Here is a 20,186-nt window from a genome sequence, read left to right as displayed (position 1 = left end):
TAAAACACTTTATAATATAATATTAATGTAAAATGATTTACTTTGGGGAGGGAACAGGAACTGAACTTCATATCGCCCTCATATCTCTGCTTGGAATCATAGATCCAAAGTGTTTCATCACATGGTGCGAGATCAAAAACCATTTCTTATCCATGTAATGGAAACATCTCACACATCTGACACACATCTAAGCCTACAGAAATCCATACAGTAAACCAGCATCAATATGAATGTTCTAAAAGATCCCAAAATGTAATCTGTATCTCTGAAGCTGCTTGATCCATCCTGATACCCACCTTCTGGTTGGAGTATCATCACTTAGAAACCACTCGCTGCTGCTGAGGACGGTCACATGGTCAGTCTAATGATAAATGAAATTACAGGACTTAAGGCTTTAGGGTCTGTAATTTTGCTCTCTGTCAATTCAATTCACTTTTATTTGTATAGCGCTTTTAAAAATAGGCATTGTCTCAAAACATTGTCAAAGCAGCTTTACAGAACATAAGAAATATAGTACAAAAAGTTTATTATACAAAGATTAATATTATACAAAAGTTCAAGATTTATATTAGACTTTTAGTTAAATGTGTTTGTATTTATCCCTAATGAACAAGCCTGAGGTGACTGAGGTGACTGTGGTGAAGAAGAAACCTTGAGAGGAACCAGACTCAAAAGAGAACCTCATCCTCATTTGGGTGACTCTGAAGGGTGTGATTATAAATTATTAATACACCAGAAAGTGTTATTATTAATAATGTCCTTTCTACAGTTATGGACAGTCTGACTGTTGTGTATTGATTAGGAGGTTGTTGTCCTCAAAGAAGTGGACACAAAGATGATTGAGTGATTTTGAAAGTCATATTTTTTACGAAATATCTGGTCAGTTTGTTTAAAAAAAAAAAAATTACGGCATTAATTTATAATGTCCAATGGGCTGATTACGTTTGTAGTAATTAAGTCATCATTTTGGTTCTGACTGTAGCAACACGATCGAGTAAAACGTTCTTCTGTCCATCAATCGACGCCGGCCAGACTGCATATTTACTACTGTGAATAATATCGTCTAACCCTTTCAGACCTTGGCTAACATCACACAGGTGATGACAGAGCATGTCACTCACGGCCTACTCTGCTGCCCACGGCTTTGCAAATACACAACACGTTTGAGGAATGCCTGAGAGAGACGGAGGATTGGACATGGAAAAATACAGAAGTATCTTTACATCACTTTCCTTCATCTGATTAGTAAGTAGAAAACAAAAATTCCTAAAATGAAACGGATATTAAACCTTCCATACAGCTGCAGTCAGGCTCCTTCGTTGTGCTCACGGTGAATTTAATTCTTTTATAATTGCTGTTTTGAAGAGGAGTATCTTCAAAATGTTCAGAATTAAAAAGAGAAAATCCATCAACGGTACACAGACGATTCGTTTTTTGTTTTGTTTTTCAGTTCAATCATAAAACTCTTTCTAACTGTCTTATTTTATCACTTTCACCAGTGAATGGGTTCATATTCACACACACATACACACACACATACACACACACACACGCTCAAACACAATCACTTCGACTTGCTAATCCCTGCAGGAGCTTTTGTTTAAGTTCACATTCCGCCTGAGGAGAATCAGTCAGCCTGTTTATCAGTGTTTGAGGAAGCCCCCCCCCCCCCTGCCCCCGCTGAACCACCACACATTATCCCCCTTTCCTGACAGACTTCTGACAGATCTTAAGCTGTTCATCCCAACCCTTTGTGTGACAAACCGACTAACTTCATCTGACTCTTTTCTCCTGTCTTATCAATCAGAAAAAAAAAAAACGCTACGGGATAAAATTTTTCTGAAAAAAAAAAATTTTTTTATTTTGTGCAGTTCTGATATTAAGGATTTTAAATAATATTAAATAATATTACTAATAATACTTTGGATAACACCTTAGACAAGGTCTGAAATGTCACATTTATAATGAAAGTATAATGATGAGGGTTTGAAATGGAAAAGGTCTAATAGAGCAGTAGGGTGAGGGGTGAGGTTGAAATACCATCTCACAGTTGAGGGGTGAAACATGGTGGTGGAAAATACCAAAAAGTACAGAGGCCTTTATGCCTAGAACAGTTATCACAAATTAATAGGCCAAAAGTGTTGTCTTCATTTTTTCAAAATGAAAACAACAGCTTCAGTCTTTTACCCAGAAGCCAAGGAAATGGAGTTTGAGCCTGTTTTGTTGTGTCCAGGTTCAGCATTAAATGTTGTTGTCATGTCACAATCCATGTGTTGATTAATCAAATCCAGTGTTGACTAATGACTCATATGAACGTAGACACTCAGGGCTAAGCATACTTTAATATATTAATAGATTTTTTTCAGACAAATGTTTCTATCTTCTATGATAGAAACAACATGTTATCAAACCCATTTCTTCTCTCTGAGATGCCCCAAGTGATTGTTCCTAAGCTGCTCCAATTTAAAGCCGCTACCATCAACCACTAAAATTCTGTTTAAGGTTATAAAAGAGGGGAAAACACAAGTCCGCTCTCATTTTATATCAGACTCACAGTCAAAAAAACATTCCTTTGTTTACACTAATTGCAAAAAATGTCCCATAAGCCTATTTCTATGCCGAGTGGATGGAACGCCAACGTACAGGTAAAGAAACGTTAACCAAATGTACATCTGTAACATTCTGCCTGGGGTTCTCATTTCCAGCAGTTATATTAAAACCAAATGCATTATAAAAAAATCTTCTATTCCTCTATTAAATAAGACAACAATGACGAGACTCTTAGGGAAGTAAGCCTCATGAGGAAAAGTCATGAATACATCTGAATGAAGGTGACTATATTGAAGTTATCAGCTCGGCATTAAAAGATCCACGCTTGATGATATGACCTGTAGGAGACCTGTGCACTTGGTAGACACAGATTTCTACTAGTGCTAATGATAATTTTTTGAAGTTTCTAAACAGGTGGTTCCAAATCTGAGTCTGGAGAAACAAAGCAGCATTGTTAAACTAGGTCAGTGCTCATCACAAGCCAATAACATGTTTATTATTCAGTTCTTATAGATATTAGCATATTTGATCAGCTACTTGAATTCACTCACTCATTCATCTTCTACCGCTTATCCGAACTACCTCGGGTCACGGGGAGCCTGTGCCTATCTCAGGCGTCATCGGGCAACAAGGCAATCACACACTAGGGACAATTTTCCAGAGATGCCAATCAACCTACCATGCATGTCTTTGGACCGGGGGAGGAAACCGGAGTACCCGGAGGAAACCCCCGAGGCACGGGGAGAACATGCAAACTCCACACACACAAGGCGGAGGCGGGAATCGAACCCCCGACCCTGGAGGTGTGAGGCGAACGTGCTAACCACTAAGCCACCGTGCCCCCCGCTACTTGAATTGAACATTTATAAAATAAATCAATGATAAGTGGATTTGGTGAGATTTGTTATCCCCGAGCCACAAAATCCTCCATTTTTGAATAAAATATTACCGCCTCAGTGTCAGGAGCACCTCGACAGCTAATACAGAATGTTGCTAAACAAAACGATTAGCAAAGTATCTGAAGTTTAGGTTAAAAATGTAATGTTCTAAATAAACAATAAAAGTTTGCTTTGACATCAAGAAAATTATCAGTGCGACAAATGTTAGTGTTAAAGAATCTTACAGGAAAAGTTTCAGAAACATTCTCAGAACTGAACCTTTTTTAATTCCTCATTTGTTTCACTTATTTAACCTCTTCTGCTGCAGTTGAGAAATCCTGATTTATTGCCCTGCACTTCCTTGAAACACTGATCAATAATTAAACCCAAGGTGATTTTCGCTGCATTTACAGGCCCTCACATTCGCCAATCTACTCGGTCTGATTTGCACCAATGTGTTATCTCTGAGACACCTCGTCTTCCCCCGGTGTCTGATGATGAAGCTGTCTCTTCCCGCTTTATCTGCAGAATCCTCTTTCCCGCAACCTTTAAAGGTCATGATTAGGAGCGCTGGATTGATAACTGTACACTGACCAGAGACCAGTGAGGCTCATGATGCTTGATAAAATGCATCCTTAGATAGCCAGTCTGGGTTTACACACACACACACACACACACACACACACACACACACTCCACTCTCACTCCCTGTAGCTCCTTTCTCAGTTGGTGTAAAGTTATCAATACTGTGATGTAGGTGAATCGATAAATAGTTGCCATAAAGAGAGCACTGCTCATGTTCCCTCTCTGTTCAGCTTAACACAACAATGGACAATGATTTCAACCCATTTCCCAGCACTGAGAGATAAGCAGCAGAAATAATGTACCAAAAATCGATTATTATTATGTCCTTATTGTGTTATTATGATTATTATTATGTTATTATTGTGTCCTTACAGCCTCAGTGTTAATAAACGAATGATGTAGCTTAGTGATTTCTAATAAGAACGTTGTGAGTTCAAATCCTAAGTCCATCAAACTGCCACTGCTGGGCCCTTGAACAAGGTCCTTAACCCTCAGTTGCTCAGTTGTACAAAATGAGAAGAAATTGTCTGCCATTGAGGTTGATGTAATAATCATTCACGTATACAGGAAATTCAGAGATGATGAACGTTAGCTAAGTTGAATCTGTTTTTGCACCGTAAACACTACAGTGATATAAACAAGCATTAAAGCGGTAAAGTGGGCTGTCTTCATTCCTGTACTGTTGTTTGTAAGGTGTGTAATCGTTGATATTGTGACGTTTCCTGTGTATTTATTTACTGACTCTCCAGTGTTAGTACTTTGCAACATTCAGCGTATGTTTATAGTAACGAAAGTAGCACAACTCCAGGGGCTTTGGACTGAGCCTGAACCCAGGGCACTGCTGTGTGATTTATTCCCTTTTCCTCTTCCTCCATAATTGGTTTTGTCTGTATACCTCTATATATTATGTTTACTATAATTAGTTGCATTGTATCCATTGTTGCATTGTATCCCTGTGTTTTGGATTTTAATTAACTGTAACTATAAAATATATTTTTGTCTTTTGTAAATGTGACTTCTAGGCACGGAGTGGGCACAGGGTGGGCAAGTGGCAGTGTTTTATTTTGGTTACACTGAAAAAATGACTGTACCCTGATTTACGTTGTTATATTTGTTAATATGAGTTGGAATAAAAAAAAAAGAGTAGAAAAGTTGAAAGGTTCACTGTCTGCATGCTTTATTCCTTTATTTTTCTTCTTTTTTAAATTAGACCACTGGAGGTGGGCAGTGGGATGGGCATGTACAGGGCCCTCCAAGCTGCCACCACTGAACCCCTGAGCAAGGCCCTTAACCATCAAGCTCAGTTGTATAAAATGAGATAAAATTGTAAGTCGCTCTGGATAAAGGCTTCTTCCAAATGCTATAAAATATAAATGTAAAGGGTGGGCACAGGGTTGGCACAGGGTAGGCACAGGGTGGGCGAGTGGCTGTGTGAGGTTCTTTCTGTGTTTAAGTCGGTTTCCTCCAGGCGACTGGTTTTCTCCAACCCTCCTATAAAATTATTCAGACAGGCTACACTAAATTAGGTGTGAAGGCGTGTATGCACGATGCCCTGTACCAGACTGGCATCCTGTGCAGCGTGAGTTCTCCTGCTTTGCTTCCACTGCTCTAGAGATTAAACTCCACATCCTCTGCAACCCTGACCAGGATAAGACAGAAGGCAAATATGTCGTATCGTGTATTCCTAGTGATTGCACGTCCACTACAGATGCGAAGGATCAGTCTTTCGTTTAGACTGCTTGTATTCCGTTATAGTGAGAAATGGAAAATAACTGCAGTCTTCCCGATAACATTAGGACAACCTGGAAATTTGTGAAGGTGAATCATCACAAGCTTGAGGCCTGATGACCTGGACTGAAATAGCATTCTAAAGCTGTGGTTCATCTTTGTGAGATCATCAGGTCAAAACATCTGACAGACACCTCGAAATGTAACAAAACAGGAGCCGAATAAGTGTTAAGTGGCTTCGGTCGTGTTTCCTCCAACACAACAATAGAGACGATATTGAGAGCAGCGACTCAAGGAAACAACTGTCCTGTCCTGTCCTGGACCCCACTGAGACTCCAGGGTTCAGGAAATGACCAAATATGGACTGATCTACCTACTGCCTGCGCTGTAAACACTGGGGTCTAATACGCACTTGCAGGCCACACTGCATGCCGTCATAACCACTTACGTTTGTGTGCTCGGGCTTTTATTCCATCGTGTGATTTGGCCGAGGTGCCGTGTAATCAGCTCTCGAGAGTAGGTAGTTAATGCACGATTTCACCCACTCGAGCCGAAAGTTTGTTTGCTCCGTGCACTAAGGAGATGTGAAAATGTATTTCAGAAGGAATTCATAACAGCATACAGGGCCTAAAAATCGCTGGCAGAGATGACGAAAGCAAAATAATGATGATGATAACGCATTTTTATTTCTGGTTTGTTTGAAAAGTGAGAGTAGCACAAATCCTTGTTTGGGTAATGAAATGAACAAAGGCTTGTTTTTGTCTGCCAGTCTGATCTCCTTACTGGAATAAACATCTGTCCCCTTCACTCTTCCTTACATCAAGAGTCCCCCTAGTGGTTATTTAACTGCAGTCTGAAGCAATCACATGGAAGAATTAAACTGTACTGTAATTTGGGAAAACCTTACTTTGGTACATTGTGTTCTGTCTGTTCTGTTCTGTTTTTTTTTTTTTTTTTTTTTTTTTTTTTAACAGGCCTTGTAGTTTTCCAAGTAGTGAAGGAAAAAACTCTGTTAATAAATCTTGTAATAATGTGAGAAACATTCCCGGATGACGTCCCAATCAGGAAGCATCATGAGCTACACTAGAAGAAAGCGAAGGTGACCAGACATCCTGTATTTTCAGGGAAAGTCCTATATTTCACTTCGGTTGCATTTCATACTTTCATACAAATCATGCAACATATTTGAGATGTTTTCTTCAGTTCTAGAACAGGGCAGACTGATCCGCTCTTTACATGTATGCTTTCGACATACGGGATGATGTTTACTCTAGAAATATTTGGTCGCTAAACCCATTTAAGGGAATCGTGAATTTTTTTTTTTAAACTGCATTTACAGTCTGACTTTCACAGCACATCCAGAGATAGTTAATTCCTCTTATGACATGAATTTTTGTATCATTATCCTTTCTATTTATTAAAAAATGAAACATTTTATGATGATGATGATGATGATGATGATACATACAGGCTCCATATTCTGGACTATGAAATATTTGTTGACTAAGGATATGATGTTTATGATAAAGGCATAAATAAGGCAGAATAAACAAAGGCAGAATAAACAAATTCTGAGAAAGTGAGCTTGAAACACAGGGACAAGAAGCATACATTCCTCCATCGCTCGATTTATTGAGCATTTTTCTTCAAAATGTTAATTTTGTCAAGCGGTATTTTGTGTCACTTTTGAAAAATCAAACCTCAAAATACAAAGAACTTTATGTTTTAATGTGGGATGAAAGCAAAACTGAGCTGTGCATGATATACTGTGTGTGTGTGTGTGTGTTTGTGTATGTTTTAATTTCAGTCAGAAAAGCCAGCAGAGATTAAGCGAGCTGTCCTGTAATTATACACTCGGCTCATGAGAAAGCCTTGTACGCCTCGAGCATGCTGTAAACACTGCCACATGTGGGATCAGTCCGAAAAGGAACAGACACCCTAGCACTAGAGGTCCTCCATACATTTCTATTCGATGTGCCGTGTGTGTTTATTATCAATATTATGTTACCTGTTAAACAGTCAGACCTGGGATGATCTCAATTGGGGCTGCAAGTAAGTAGAAACTGAAGTAACTAATCAACAATCAAGAGTCAACCATAAAACCGAGTCGATTCCACACACTGAAAATGATTCACCTGTGAGCAAATCAGGAGTTGACATGCACAGAAAAACCTCCTCCAGCTAAAAAAAAAAAAAAAAAAATTGTTGGATTGATTGATAAAACTGATTTGCATTTCAACACCTGATTTGTTTCATTTCTACTAGACAAATTCAAAAAAATAAATATGCACAGGTGAATCATTTTCAGTCTATGGAAACGAATCCAAAGCTTTGGGGTTGACTCGTAAGTGATTATGTTCTTAACTGATTTCCAAGATGATGGTTTGTTGCAACCCGATTTTATATTATCCAAAATCTATCTTTTGATGTTATCATCATCACATTTTGCTAGACATTAATGTTTGCCTTTTGAATGAATCAACTCTTTTTTTTGAGAAAACGACTCTTTCTTGGGTGGAAAGGTACTTTTCTGAGATTATATATCTGCCTTTGTTGGGGGAGATATTGTTTGTGTCAGGGCAGAATCTTGGGGTCAGGTGTGTGTTGACTCTTTCTGTTTTGTGTGTATGTGTGTGTGTGTGTGTGTGTGTGTGTGCGCGTGGGGGGTGGGGTGGGGTTGGGGGGTCTCAAAACACTTTTAACAAGACACAAAAACTAAATGTTTGGTGGTGCTAGGTCAAGAAAATGCTTTAGAATCAAACCGATTCAAATGACTATTACTTGTGGTGTGACGTGACACAACACACTTCGTTGCATAACTCATTTTACAAGGTCGTTATTTTAATTTTGTAAACATTTACAGTTCTTTTGTAGGACAAATTTATTCCTTATAATATTCATTAGAAACTAAGAAAAAAGAACGTTTTCCGGATTGTTCTCTCAGTGTGACTTCAAATTTGATGAAAGTAAAAAAAAACTTTGCAGTTTCAAATCCTGTTTTTTTTTTCATGTGAAAGGTTAAAAAAAGAGTAACGTGTGTGAAGTTTTGTTTTCAGTGAAAGGAACAAGAGAACACCTTTAAAGCTGTTTCCTGAACTTTGGCCACTTACCTGCAAAGGAAACACACACACACACACACACACATACACACACACATTTCCCCTTCACACCTTCTCCTAAACAAAAGACAAGTCGCCATGACCACAAAAAAGTTCCTCCTACTTTTGTTCTTTTTTTAGACTCTCTCAAAAGCTGTCTGTCATGAAACTACTTATCAGTGCTGAAGCACAAGAACAAAATAACCGTCAGTCCTGTAGACATTAATTTCTGAATCTCGTAAATCTTTTCCTGACTTCTCACAGAACGTGTGTGCGGCGACACCAGACATTTGTCTGTCTTCATAATTAAAGGCGAATTCTGAAAATGACTAGGATTTAAGTCGTGCTGTCGTTATGTTACTAATGTTGCTTATGTTACTGTTGTCGTTATGCTGTTATACCAAAACTGATCTGAATTATCTTCCAACACCAGTCTTTGTGTCTCTGTGTCCTCTCTAGTGATCTGTGCCTCCCTCTGCTGGAAAACAGAGAAACACAGGACTTCACAAGGTTCACTGAAAGTACTGAACTACATACATGAGGCAGGGCATTTCTGAGAAACAGGATGTTCAAAGAACTCGGTATAAAGGTCACATCCAACCTGAATATGAAAAATAAAAGCTTAATGAAGAGGCGCCACTGTCAGACACACCAGGTCTCCATTTCACTCGAATAAATAATACATAAAAATAAATCAAACACAACAAAGTGCTGCGCTTTAAAATGTGATGACTAACATGTAATCATTGTTATTTTGCTGCGTGATAAAATCAAGGCAGCATATTTTGTAGAAGCTCTCAAATGTATTTATAAGTAATAAAATGATAACATTTTCAAATAGTATTTCTAATATTTTAATAATTAAGATTATTTTTATGTTATTATTATTATTATTATTATTATTATTATCATCATTATTATTATTATAAACATTCACATTTAAATTGATAAAACAATTGGATTTTAATAACATTATTTCTTAAAAATTATTTCAATAATAAACTAAAAAAGAAATATATAAGTAATAAATTAGCTTATTTTTGGAAATGTTTAATCTCTTAAATCTCACTTTTTTAAGCATTTAAATCCTACTACTAAATAATAATAATAATAATAATATTAAAATGACACGATCATATGCACAATCTTTTATAATCTATTTTATTACAGCATGAAATCTGTCTGTGGCTCGGCTCAGAAAATGGCGAGGGTGTGGATGGGCTTTATGAGCGTGTGAGATGTTCTTCAGGTTTTTTCTGAAGTAGCTGCCTCGCTGGCGATCCAGTGCCTGTGAGTATAGGTTGTATGTTTGTGGAAGAAAAAGGCAGGGTGTTGATGTGCTTTTCAAAGATTCCCGAGGTTTAATCCGGGTTGCAGGTTTTTACATGTCAGAGCCTCAGTCAGCTGATTCTCGACTTTGAAACAATGCAGTTCTGTGGGCAGAATCATTATGTTGTGCCTCTGGGGAACTGGTCTTTAACTGCTCTTTAACTTCTCTTTAACAACTATGTAACTTCTGTTTTTCTGCACTGAATGAGAGATGGCGTATATACAGTAAGAGCAAGTGTAGGCTGATTTGGGTGATGGCTTTGTAACTGCTTTTGGCTCTGGGTGTGTGGAAGCATGATAGTCAGTGACTGTGTGTGTGTGTATGTGTGTGTGTGTATGTTTCCTTAGAACACCCATGGGACCTGCTGCTCACTCTTTCCAACTACATCAATGTTCCACTAAACAGAAAAGGAAGTTTGAGCCCATATGCACACACACGCAGACATACACACAGACACACACATACACACATTTGTGTTAATGGGAACCAGCTAAATGTCCCCACAAGGTCAAAACTATTCCTATCCTTGTGGGTGCATTTGGTTCCTGACCAACACATTTAAAAACATGCCCCAAACACACACACACACAGAAAATCCCAATCCTGCCGACACACTAACATGCAGGCAGCACGAGACTAACCATTACATCATGCACACTCACACTCCACCCGACCAGCTCACATCATCTCAGTCACAACATAGCGAAGAACTACACACATTTTCAACACCGTACACAACAGGACTACATTTCAGTGTGTTTCCATCATTTCTCATAGCACACGTGTGAAGAGCTTTCCTGTAATTAGGGAAAAAATTGAATTGGTAAATTTTCCTACAGCTTACTAACAATTAAGTCTAAGTGCAGGTGATGAATTCTGTCAAAAGTCTTCTATGCAATTTATGTTCGATCTTTAACTTGGAATTAATGAGAGAGAAATTTTTCCAAGACAAAATTCTGTTGTTGATCACATCTATCACTTTATGTCCAAACATTTATCTCTCTTATAACGGCTACTTCTGTCATGACAAGAAGCACAAAATTGGTTCGAATTGGTTCACTGGACATGAGTTCAGACTTCCTGAAAGTCCTCTCCGATCACCGGATCTGTATCTTAGAAAACTGGGAAATTTGTAAATAAAGCTGAAAGCCACTGCGTGCTAAAACGACATTTGACATTGAACTTAAATTGAATCTATTAGAATTAAGTTTATAAGTAAACAAACAGAGGGAGACAAATCACACTAATACAATGTTGTCTTTAATCTTCAGAAGATAAGCTCTAAGGAGACAGAACAGTTTGTTGTCCAAGATGGCCGCCTACAGTACATACCCTTAAAGCTGTGCTCGTGTTTAAAGATTATAGCAGGTCACTGTGTCCCGTGTGACATCCCTGTATTTTGATCTCGTCTGTAAACCGCGACCAACCACAGGGTCAGCGTTGTACATAACCCTGATAAGACCAGTATCAGATGTGTACATGTGAACAGAGAATGAAAATATAAAGAGAAATTTCAGATGGAGATCAGTGATGATATGTTTGATTTGATATGTTTGTTTATTTGGTGCTCTGGAGCTACATCATAACATCATAGCTATCATTGTTATATGAGCTATAGCTATCAACTAGAGCTAACAGATTAATGTCAGACAAACCATACGGGTGGGTCATGTGTAGCTGATTTTGACACGATCAACATAACCTGAGGCTGGAAAAAATGTATTCAGCTTTACGCTATCCTTTTATTCAAGTTTAGGTAAAACCTGAATAAAGTCGAAGCATTGTGTTTGGACACTTTCAATGAGTCCATTAGTCACATCAAGCCCTTTTCGTAACCCAGCTATCAGTTCTGTTACACGACGTATCAGTGTGAATGATGTCTGAGAGGTAAATGAGCCGTTTAGGGACAAAACATATGCGCTGTAGGGAAAAGAGTCAAGTCGCTGATAACAAGGCAATGTAGGCAAAAATCCATCTGGTGGTTTATGACAGGCTTTTTCATCACAGCTGAGAGAGAGAGCACGAGCCAAAGGGGACATGTGGGATGACAGGTGGTGGAGGGAGGGAGAGAGAGAGAGAGAGAGAGAGAGAGAGAGAAAGAAAAACCAGTCTACAAATCTAATCTAGCGACAGCTGCAGGTCCAAAATTAGAGAAATACCAACATTACGAATGGCATCGACAAAGTGTCCGAAAGTGTAGTTTTAAAACAAAGCCTCTCATAAAACTTTTTCAAAAAGCTAAAGCTAAACTAAATTTGGGATGTGATGATAGTGGAAAATTATCAACAATGTGATCCAGTGGCATCCAACACAAAGGACAGTTACTGTTATCAGCCTAATGTGTTTCATTCCTATTATATACCGCAGTGATGTTTCAGCGGTTTGCTAACACGTTACACATAACACGTTATTATAGAAATGATAATATATTAGCACTGTGACAGTAATTGGCCTTAAAAGGTCGAGTTCGGGCAGTACGGAATAATAAAACACACTGACGACTGTCACAGCACAAAATCATTCTGATTGGCCAGCATAGTTTAATAATTAATCTATGCTGGCCAATCAGAATGATTGAATTTAGCAGCGCTTGTGGTACAACATCCATCTATTAAGAGGTTCTTAGTAGAGAAAAAGTAGAAAAATAAAACTTTCACAAAAACATCTATCCAGCTGTCCATCTGTCTCTCTGTCCTTCCATCTAGCCGTCCATCCATCTTCCATTTTCTGGGTCACAAGGAACCTGAACTCATGGTACAAGGTGGAAAAGAACCTACAGACAATTTAGAGATGCCAATCAGCCTACAACACATGTCCTTGGACAGAGAAGGAAACAGAAGGACCCAGAGGAAACCCTTGAAGCACACCAAGAACATGCAAACTCCGCCCACTCAGGAAGGAGACAGGAATCAAACCCCAACTCTGTAGCCGTATCTAAAATCCCTTGAGAAGTAAATAGTAATAAGGAGCAGTAATTGCTTTACACGGCTCTATTTACCCTCTCAGTTAGACTGAGTGGGGCGCTTATTATGGTAATAAAGATGAAACACCGTGATTGTTGTCCATGGTGTAAGAAATTTCTTCATGCAGGGACGTTTTTTTTTTAATTAAAACTCCTCAAAGACGGATATAAGTCAGCGGTGTGCTATGGTTTTTTGTTTTTAAAAAAGTTTCAAGTATGTGTCCCTTATTTCAATTGTGAATAGATTATATGGAAATACATTTAAATATATACTTGTCTACATTTTTCATGAAGTCGACACGTGCAAAATTGTAAAATCTACACCTGGGACGAAAAAATTAGCCACACAAAAATGACTAGTGAAAATACGTGTTTGTTCAGTTCACCGTATCACTCAAACTGTAGAGGATCAAAACATAGCAATCTGTGTACAGGCCTAATTTTGTGTTTTTATTTAGTACAAATCAAATGTAAACGAAGTAAAGATCCAAAGTGCATCAACACAGAATAGCTTTTCTTTTCCTTAAAGATTAATCAAACAACGAATAAGTTTCCACTCAGTTGTAATGACCCACAAATGCTTCCTGACTGTCACAAAGTAACAACATGAAATTGGATGAATGAACTTAGTCCAAATATTTGGCCCCAAACTGCAGTTTTAAGAAGTTTTACATCTCTACATAAAAAACAGATTTGATCCACAGGACCTGGATCACTACTTGCTCCCGACTCAGCTGTGGTGGCTTTAATTGCACTTTCCTATGAAAACTTTCTCTGCCACAAATTCGCACTTCCACATCCTTTTACATCCAGCATATAGAACTTCCACATCCTTGTAAGTTTTTTATCTTTTAAGTACTGATATGTAAAAAAAAAAAAATCAATGTATCTCCCAATTTCTCCACAATCCATTGCAATCATAGGTGCTTGTTGAATATCTCATTCCTGATTAAGTCAGTTATAGTCTGGTATAAAAACCTCCACTATTCTGGGAAGGCTTTCCACTAGATGTTGGATCATGGCTTTGGGGATGTGTGTTCATTTAGCTACATGAGCATTTGTTAGTTGGTCTGTGATGCAGTGTTCCATTTGGGGTTCAGGGCTCTGTGAAGAACATCTGAGTTCTTCTACTCCAACCTTAACAAACCATGTCTTGATGGAGCTTTACGCACAAGGACATCGTCATGCTGGAACAAGTTTGGGCCTCTAAGTTCAGTGAAGGGAAACTGTAATTCTGTAGCATATGACGACATTGTAGACTGGAAATGTGTGTTTCCAACTTTATGCCAAAAACCCGTACCAGTGTGACGTTGGGTTGCGACAAACCTTCAGTTTTTTACCGAAGACGTTATTTTTTTATTCAGAGAACAGGCGTGGGTGTGGGAATTAAAAAACATGAGTAGATGTCCTTCACTTTGGCGTCACCCAGTACTTCTCTCGCATTTGTGGGTTTTTGATATTAGATATCAAAATTAGAGTATTTGATATTTAAAGCTGGTAAAAAATAATCCTCCCAAACTGTTTACTTCCACCAGCAACGTGTATGTAAGAGAGAGTTTCCTCAGAATTCAAACCTAAAAAATCTTCTCTATTATGACGATAAAGATCAATGATAAGTTGTTTTTTTAATTTGACTGTAGTTTCCCTTATACACAATGTACACAACCCAGTGAGATACTAATCTTCCAATTTATATTACAATACAAGAACAATCATTATATGATTCGCATTATATAAAAGATAGTGTGGGGTTTTTGTTTTAGTTCTAAAGAGGAAATTGTGGAATCCCCGCCATGTGTAATTTCAGTTTCATGAGGTCCCATTGGTATTTCAGAAACATCACCGGACTTTACTTTCTATTTTATACAAACAAACATTTGAGTGAACTACTTAGCCAGAAAGATAACAGCTTTCCACTAACTTACCACCCATAATTAATCATCAAATCATTTTAAAGACATTTTGGGACAAAAAAAAAAATGCTGGTCATCATGATACTGAAAAAAAAATCCATGTACTGATTGTGCTGAAACCGGTGACTCGTTCAAAAAATGTTCCATAAATATACATTTTCTTACAGAACACATCACCATATAAACTATTTTACATTAATCTTTTAGCATTACATAATTTTTTTGGTAATCCATTTAGTCTAAATAATGTACACTGTTAATCAGCCGCTAATAAAATATAATAATAAGGCATTCAGGAGAGAAAAACGTGTCTGGATGTCTGTGCTGCTGGGATTTCATGAAGTCACAGTCGGTTAAAAGATTATTCTGAACACATTCAGCCGGGATTAGTCGAGGGCTTGCGAATGACCATGCTCCAGTGCTTCTGTCCCAGCACAGGGGTCATTTCAGCTCAGCCAGAATGACCAAAAAACTGGTCCGGAGAAAAGGTCTGAGACATGCACACTTGTTGATAAGGCGACAGGTGAAAAATCACACATGTGACCTCGTGGCTTACGAGCTCATCATATCTACTGACATGAGCCGGCCTTCTGGACAAAGCATATGCTGTAGGATCTAAATATAAATGTGACCGGTTTTGGTTCATATCTGCTGTGCAAAGTTGTCTTTGATAGAGACAGAGACAAAGCACTGTAGGTTCATTCTTCTTAAATAACTGAATCTTATAATGCAGCACTAAATTCACACATTTAAATAAAGTCAGTTCTTGCGGAAATAAAACAGAAATATTCATTTATGAGCTGAGCTTCCTGGGGCACCAAATAGACTCAAGATTTATCTATTATTAATATCATTTTATTTATACATTATATGTGATGACGTTTCCAAATTGCACAATTATCATTATGTATATTTTTTAGGTTAAAAGTTAATGATATATTTTACTACTCTAAATTTTTACTTATTCAATTCTTTGATATATTTTGTAATATCACCGACCACAAGTTAAGGTCGAGCCCATTTTAATATGTTTTGTATAAATTACAATGGATACGCATCTAAACACAAACAAGCATTCTTAAACAAAAGTCAATTTGTTCAGGAAATGATTAGACCTTTGCTAAGAACACAGTTTAATGTATTATATTATTATTATGCTCTACATATCTTCCAGGTTATTTACCCAAAGTAAGAAAATCGACTATTGCACCTTTATTGGTTTGGAAAGGACACAATGTTTTGTTGTGATCTATAATGAGATTTAGGGTCAAAGAACCAATACCACAGTGGCCTTGAAGCCTACAATTAGATATACAGTGAAACATACATCACATGTCTGTAGCTTTCCCTCGACAGTGAACTCAGCTGAATAATCCAACTCACAAAGAAGCGACATTTCACAAACCGGTGCTATATTTGCTCCTGTAAACTATCAAGGCTGAAATTGCAAACATCTGATATGTGAAAAAACAGTGGTGTGTGTGTGTGTATATGTGTGTGTGTGTGTGTGTGTGTGTGTGTGTGTGTGTGTGTGTTTGTTTGTACAAGCAATGACTGTCTCTCAAAGCCATATGAGAAGACCTCAGAGAAAAAAAAGAAACCCTTGATCTAATGTGACTCCTAATGGCTTGTGGTGCATTAATATAAATGTGAAAAATAAATACATAAATAAATAAATACAATAAACAACCTAATAATGAGGAGCACAGTGGCTGGTCTGCTATCTGTTGTTTGTGATGGCTGAAAATAATCTGACTATTTAATGACATTTGTATTTCATTCTCCTTTTCTCTTTAGTTGGCTGACGTTTAAATTTCAGGTTTATTTTTTACTGTAAGATACAAGAAGGTGAATTTAAGCCATGATGAGTTTCAACAGACCTTTCACTGAGTTACTTAGTTCTGTTTATTATAAAGGGAATGAAAGTTGATGTCGATTAGACATTCAGAGTGACATTTACAAACAAGCAAAAACAATAATAAGTTAGTTCTTTCTCTTACCCGGATACTTCATTACTTCCGACACAAGTTTGCATGGGAGCAGGATTTTATTTTTAATTTGGACAGGAAAAATGTAGACATCCAGTTTACTTCTCCAAAAGGCTATAAAGCGCTGAGCCTGGGGGAAATGCTTACCACAGGCAGTCCACTTTAAGATTTCTAATTAAACCAAAGAAATAAAAAAGTATATATACATAAAGGATTAACCGGAAAGTTAATACTGACGTTATCCTTTTGCCTACACTTCTTTTCCGCAGTGTTGTTAGACGCGTCTCAGCGCGTAAGGGGGCGTGGTCTCGTTTACAAACCCCGCCCATCCCGTGGGAGGCTGAGATGAAGATGTCTATTGTAAAAATAAAACATTTGAAACTAAAAAAAACATATTCGAATCAAAAAAACATGTTCGAAACTAAAAAAACATATTCGAAGCTGAAAAAAACATATTCGAAACTAAAAAAAAAATATTTGAAAATAAAAAACATATTCGAAGCTAAAAAAAAAAAAATTTGAAACTAAAAGAAAATTCAAAACTAAAAAAACATTCGAAACTAAAAAAACATATTCGAAACTAAAAAAAAAAATATTTGAAACTAAAAAAACATATTCGAAACTAAAAAAAAAATATTTGAAACTAAAAAAACATATTCGAAACTAAAAAAAAAATATTTGAAACTAAAAAAACATATTCGAAGCTAAAAAAAACATATTCAAAACTAAAAAAACATATTTGAAACTAAAAAAACATATTCGAAGCTAAAAAAAAATTTGAAACTAAAAAAAAATTCAAAAATTCTAAAAAAACATTCGAAACTAAAAACAAATATTTGAAACTAAAAAAAAAATTCAAAACTAAAAAAACATATTCGAAACTAAAAAAACATATTCGAAACTAAAAAAAAACATTCGAAACTAAAAAAAACATATTCGAAACTAAAAAAACATATTCGAAACTAAAAAAAAACTTATTCGAAACTAAAAAAAATTCTAAACTAAAAAAACATATTCGAAACTAAAAAAAAATATTTGAAACTAAAAAAACATTCGAAACTAAAAAAAACATATTTGAAACAAAAAAAAAGCAGAGTCGATAAAATAAATTGCAGTTTAACATAGTCAACCACAGATAGTTCATTCAAAGATTTCATGTACTAATAAACCTTATATACATTTAAAAAGGGTATGTAAATAAAGGTTTTCGCCACAAAAAAGAAACAGAGCCAACACCATCTCGTCTTATCTTTTTCTAGATCATTTGTTTATTTATTACCTGCATTTTTGCCAGTGTCATAGCAAGTAGCTTACACAATGGGCGGGGCCATGTATAAGCCCCGCCCATATCATTAGAATCCGAGCTAAATTCTAGGAAAGTTATTCTACCTAATTATTCCTAATAATTCTTAGTGCACGTGCAATGTATAAGAGTATAAGATCGTGTTTTAAAAAAATTAATGAAAATTAATCCTAGCAAAAAATAGTATAAAATATACTTTTTCTTATTTATAAAGGTGTCTGTACATTTATTTGCTTTGCTGAAGTGAACTGCAGCTCAACGAATAGTTTCCTCTCACAAACGCCTTTCTGCCTCCATCCTGTGGAAATGTGCTGAAATGACATTAATGAATATCCAACTGTCATATACAAACTGTAAGGGGATGAATTACCCTCCATGCATGCACTACTAGCACCAGAAATGATCCTGCACCCTTCATGTGGGTAAAATATATGGATTAAAATTGGATATGCACAATTATTATTATTATTATTATTATTATTATTATTATTATTATTATTATTAAAATGGTTGCATGAATAAAAAGTGGGGAAAAAATCTTTGCAACTCCTGAAAGTAAAATGTACATTTTACATGATAAATGAGTACAAGTTTTCAACCAGCATATTTAATACATAGCATCGTTCACACTTATTTTTAAAATTTTTATATAGAATATCAATATGAATATAAGTTATGATTATCAGTCAGGATTGAATACAGACTTCCTCACAGTAAAAGCAAACTATCTACAAGTTATGCAAAACATCTGAAGAATCCTGGAGGCATGCTTTCAGGCAAGTTGTGTCCTGCGTTCACATGCAAGAGTGTGTTTCTCATTTTTATGGATTGGAAAATATGTCATGTCTGATCTGACACTAATCCCATGTTTCGGTGATAATCAACCCCAAAACCAATACTCATATATTTATTTCATCAGTATATAATCAGTATGCTCACACACTCACACACTCGGCCTCACACAGACTCACTCACTCAGCCTTACTCATTCACTCTCACACACTCATACAAACACTCCCTCTCAGGCTCACACACTCATACACTCACACACTCACTCACTCTCACACACTCACACACTCACACAAACACTCACTCTCAGGCTCACACACTCATACTCACTCACTCTCAGCCCCACACACTCACTCACACAATGACCAAAGTATTCCCATTACACTAATCCCATGTTTCGGTGATAATCAACCCCAAAACCAATACTCATATATTTATTTCATCAGTATATAATCAGTATGCTCACACACTCACACACTCGGCCTCACTCAGACAAACTCACTCAGCCTTACTCATTCACTCTCACACACTCACTCTCAGCCTCACACACACACACACACACACAAACACTCACTCTCAGGCACACACACTCACACAAACACTCACTCTCAGACTCACACACACACACAAACAAACACTCACTCCCAGGCTCACACACTCATACACTCACTCACTCACACAAACACTCCCTCTCAGGCTCACACACTCATACACTCACACACTCTTAGGCTCACACACTCACACAAACACTCCCTCTCAGGCTCACACACTCATACACTTACTCACTCTCAGGCTCACACACTCACACAAACACTCACTCTCAGGCTCATACACTCATACACTCACTCACTCTCAAGCTCACACACTCGTACACACACTCACTCTCAGGCTCACACACTCATACACTCACTCACTCGCTCACACACTCACACAAACACTCCCTCTCAGGCTCACACACTCATACACTTACTCACTCTCAGGCTCACACACTCACACAAACACTCACTCTCAGGCTCACACACTCATACTCACTCACTCTCAGGCTCACACACTCATACTCAC

General features: G+C 37.1%; 1 protein-coding gene across 1 annotated transcript in view; it reads right to left on the bottom strand.

Moving 5' to 3' along the window:
• The window catches only part of arhgef3 (Rho guanine nucleotide exchange factor (GEF) 3), a 78,753-nt gene extending 61,502 nt beyond the window's left edge, over positions 1 to 17,251 (bottom strand). The window contains exon 1 of the mRNA XM_060858000.1: positions 17,045 to 17,251. Coding sequence (XP_060713983.1) covers positions 17,045 to 17,079 — 35 coding nt within the window. The 5' untranslated portion in view covers positions 17,080 to 17,251. The remainder of the gene's footprint in view (positions 1 to 17,044) is intronic.
• Positions 17,252 to 20,186: the final 2,935 nt, after the last annotated feature.

Source organism: Tachysurus vachellii, chromosome 22, assembly GCF_030014155.1.
Source record: "Tachysurus vachellii isolate PV-2020 chromosome 22, HZAU_Pvac_v1, whole genome shotgun sequence".
Lineage (NCBI taxonomy): Eukaryota > Metazoa > Chordata > Actinopteri > Siluriformes > Bagridae > Tachysurus > Tachysurus vachellii.
The sequence above is the reverse complement of the archived record's forward strand: the minus strand, read 5'-3'. Positions and strand labels throughout refer to the sequence as shown.